Here is a 2,711-nt window from a genome sequence, read left to right as displayed (position 1 = left end):
CGAAATTGCAAACGAAATCGGGAAACACTTCGCATTGATCTCGGGGGACTCTTCCCTCCCACCCTCCTTTCTCAAAACGAAAACGGCCACAGAAGCTACTCCTACAATCTTCACGCCAGATGCGAGTCAAAATTACAACATACCTTTCTCCGGGGTGGAACTTGCCACTGCACTAAGCACAGCAAAAGGCAACTCTGCCGGACTCGACGACGTCGGTTATCCCCTGTTAAGACATCTACCTCCAGTTGCCAAGCGAGCGCTACTAGACGGATTCAACAGGATCTGGGGAGGCGAGCCTCTACCAGACAACTGGAGAACCAGAAGCCCGAATGACTTCCGACCCATCAGTCTCCTCCCCTGCATTGGGAAAACGATGGAAAAAATGGTGAATAGACGCCTGTTAACCCTCCTCGAGGAACAAGATCTTCTTGATCGTCGGCAGTTCGCTTTCCGAAAGGGACTCGGTACAAGTGTTCATTTAGGCTGCCTCGGCGAAATTTTAAGCGACGCCATAGCCAACGACCTTCATGCGGACATTGCCATCCTTGATCTCGCCAAGGCATACAACACGGTATGGCGCGAAGGAGTGCTTCGCCAGCTGCATCAATGGGGCATCCGCGGAAACCTCGGCTGCTTCATAAAACAATACCTTAGTGATCGAAGCTTCAGGGTGGGTATCGGAGGAAACCAATCGGACCTATTTTGGGAGGCTAACGGGGTACCCCAAGGATCGGCGCTGGCAGTTACACTATTCCTAGTCAGCATGAACTCCCTCTTTGCCACGCTCCCGAAAGGCATATTCGTATTCATCTACGCAGACGACGTGATTCTTGTAGCGATCGGGAAAACGACCGGCCGCACCAGACTGAAGCTGCAGGCTGCCGTAAACGCCGTTGGTCGGTGGGCCAACTCGGTCGGTTTCAGCATCTCCGCCCCAAAATGCGCTATTTCACACTGTTGCAACTCTTACCACTTAGCCACCGACCGGCCGGACAAACTCGCTGGAACAGTAATACCATTCCGTAAAGAGCCAAAAATCCTTGGCGTGATAATCGACCGTAAGATGACTTTCCTTCCACACTTTCGACGGGTGAAAAAGGATTGCGAAAGCAGGAAACGTCTTGTCCGCACCATCAGCTCGAGACACCCGAGGTGGAATAGGCAAAGCGCACTTAACATCAGCCAGGCCCTCATCCACAGTCGTCTGTTCTATGGCCTTGAAATAACCAGTTGTAACTGGGAGGGTTTAATCGATACCCTCGCACCGCTGTATCACGGAGCAATCAGATCAGCCTCAAACCTGCTGCCAAGCACCCCCGCTGAAGCTGCCTGCGTCGAAACCGGCGTCCTTCCCTGTCGGTGGGCAGTGGCAGTAGCCGTTCTAAGACGAGCCATGGGGTTCCTAGAAAAAACATCGGGTGATGAATGCCATCTACTACAGAGAGCTAAGAGCATACACACCATGTTTGCCAATGCCCCTCTTCCAACAGTCGCACAGCTACATCGGGTCAACAACCGCGCCTGGCACGAGCGCGGTCCAAACATAGACATCAGTCTGGCTGTATCCACAAGAGCAGGAGATCCTCCCCGGGCTGCCAGAGCCAAATTCCTACAGATGGTCGAACAAAAATACTCAAACCATCTGCACATCTACACCGACGGCTCGAAACTTGGCGAGGAGGTGGGCGTGGGTGTGAGCGGAATCGGAGCGGGCCTCGCCCGTCGTCTACTCCCCGTGTGTTCCGTGTTCTCCGCGGAAGCCGCCGCCATCGTCATTGCGGTTACCAACAAACCTGAAGACACACCCACAGTGATCTTCTCCGATTCCCTCTCAGTCATCAAAGCGCTGGAATCAGGGGAGTCCAAGCACCCCTATGTCCAAGCCATAGAACAATCCTGTGACTCATTAACTACCATATGCTGGGTACCCGGACACAGCGGAATCCGCGGTAACGAGGATGCTGACCACTTGGCCGCACTCGGTCGACGCTCTCGCGCCCTGTTCTCTAATGAGGTACCGTCATCCGACATCATCAGGGAATTCAAGGCGAAGACCTCTGGGCACTTCATCACTCACTGGAGGACTCTCCAAGGCTACCCTCAAAAGGTAAAGGGAGACCTCGAAAAGTGGACAGACCGCGAAAACCGAGTTGAACAAAGAGCGCTATCCCGCCTCCGCGTGGGACATACGAGGCTCACCCATGCCCACACCATTACCCGCGTCGACCCTCCAATATGTACATCTTGCAGCACTAGACTCACGGTGGAGCATCTACTAATAAACTGCAGGGAGTTCGACAACCTACGACGACATCACAACTTGCCCTCCTCGATTCGAGAAACATTGGCAAACGACTCAGTGCACGAAGAGGCACTACTTGCCTTCCTGAAAGATGCCAATCTTCTCGAATCTATCTAAGACAGACCGCGAACCGGCTAACTTCACACCATCCTCTACTGCAACCACTACCACTACTGCTCAGCGGGCCCTCCGCCACACCCGGACCGGGTGCCAGGGAGGTTCTCCCGCGGCCCTTCTACAATGGCAACCCGTCAGCCCAACTACTACCACCGCCCAACGGGCCCTCCGCCACCCCCGGACCGGGTGCCGGCCCTTCTACAACTGCAATCCGTCAGCACTATTACTACCAACGCCCTGCGGGCCCTCCGCCACACTCGGAGCGGGTGCTGGGGAGGTTCTCCCGCGGTGA

At 54.8% G+C, this 2,711-nt stretch overlaps 1 protein-coding gene across 1 annotated transcript; it reads left to right on the top strand.

The window, feature by feature from the left end:
* Positions 1 to 382: 382 nt before the first annotated feature.
* On the top strand, positions 383 to 2,419 carry LOC131686810 (uncharacterized). Its single transcript, XM_058970804.1, has one exon. It carries the CDS (start codon positions 383 to 385, stop codon positions 2,417 to 2,419), a length of 2,037 nt encoding a protein of 678 aa, XP_058826787.1.
* Positions 2,420 to 2,711: the final 292 nt, after the last annotated feature.

Source organism: Topomyia yanbarensis, chromosome 3, assembly GCF_030247195.1.
Source record: "Topomyia yanbarensis strain Yona2022 chromosome 3, ASM3024719v1, whole genome shotgun sequence".
NCBI lineage: Eukaryota > Metazoa > Arthropoda > Insecta > Diptera > Culicidae > Topomyia > Topomyia yanbarensis.
Note: the sequence above shows the minus strand (reverse complement) of the source record. Positions and strands in the feature narration are given on the sequence as shown.

Excerpts from the sequence above, each read along its gene's own strand:
- LOC131686810 (XM_058970804.1), top strand. The coding sequence starts at position 383 with ATGGTGAATAGACGCCTGTTAACCCTCCTCGAGGAACAAGATCTTCTT.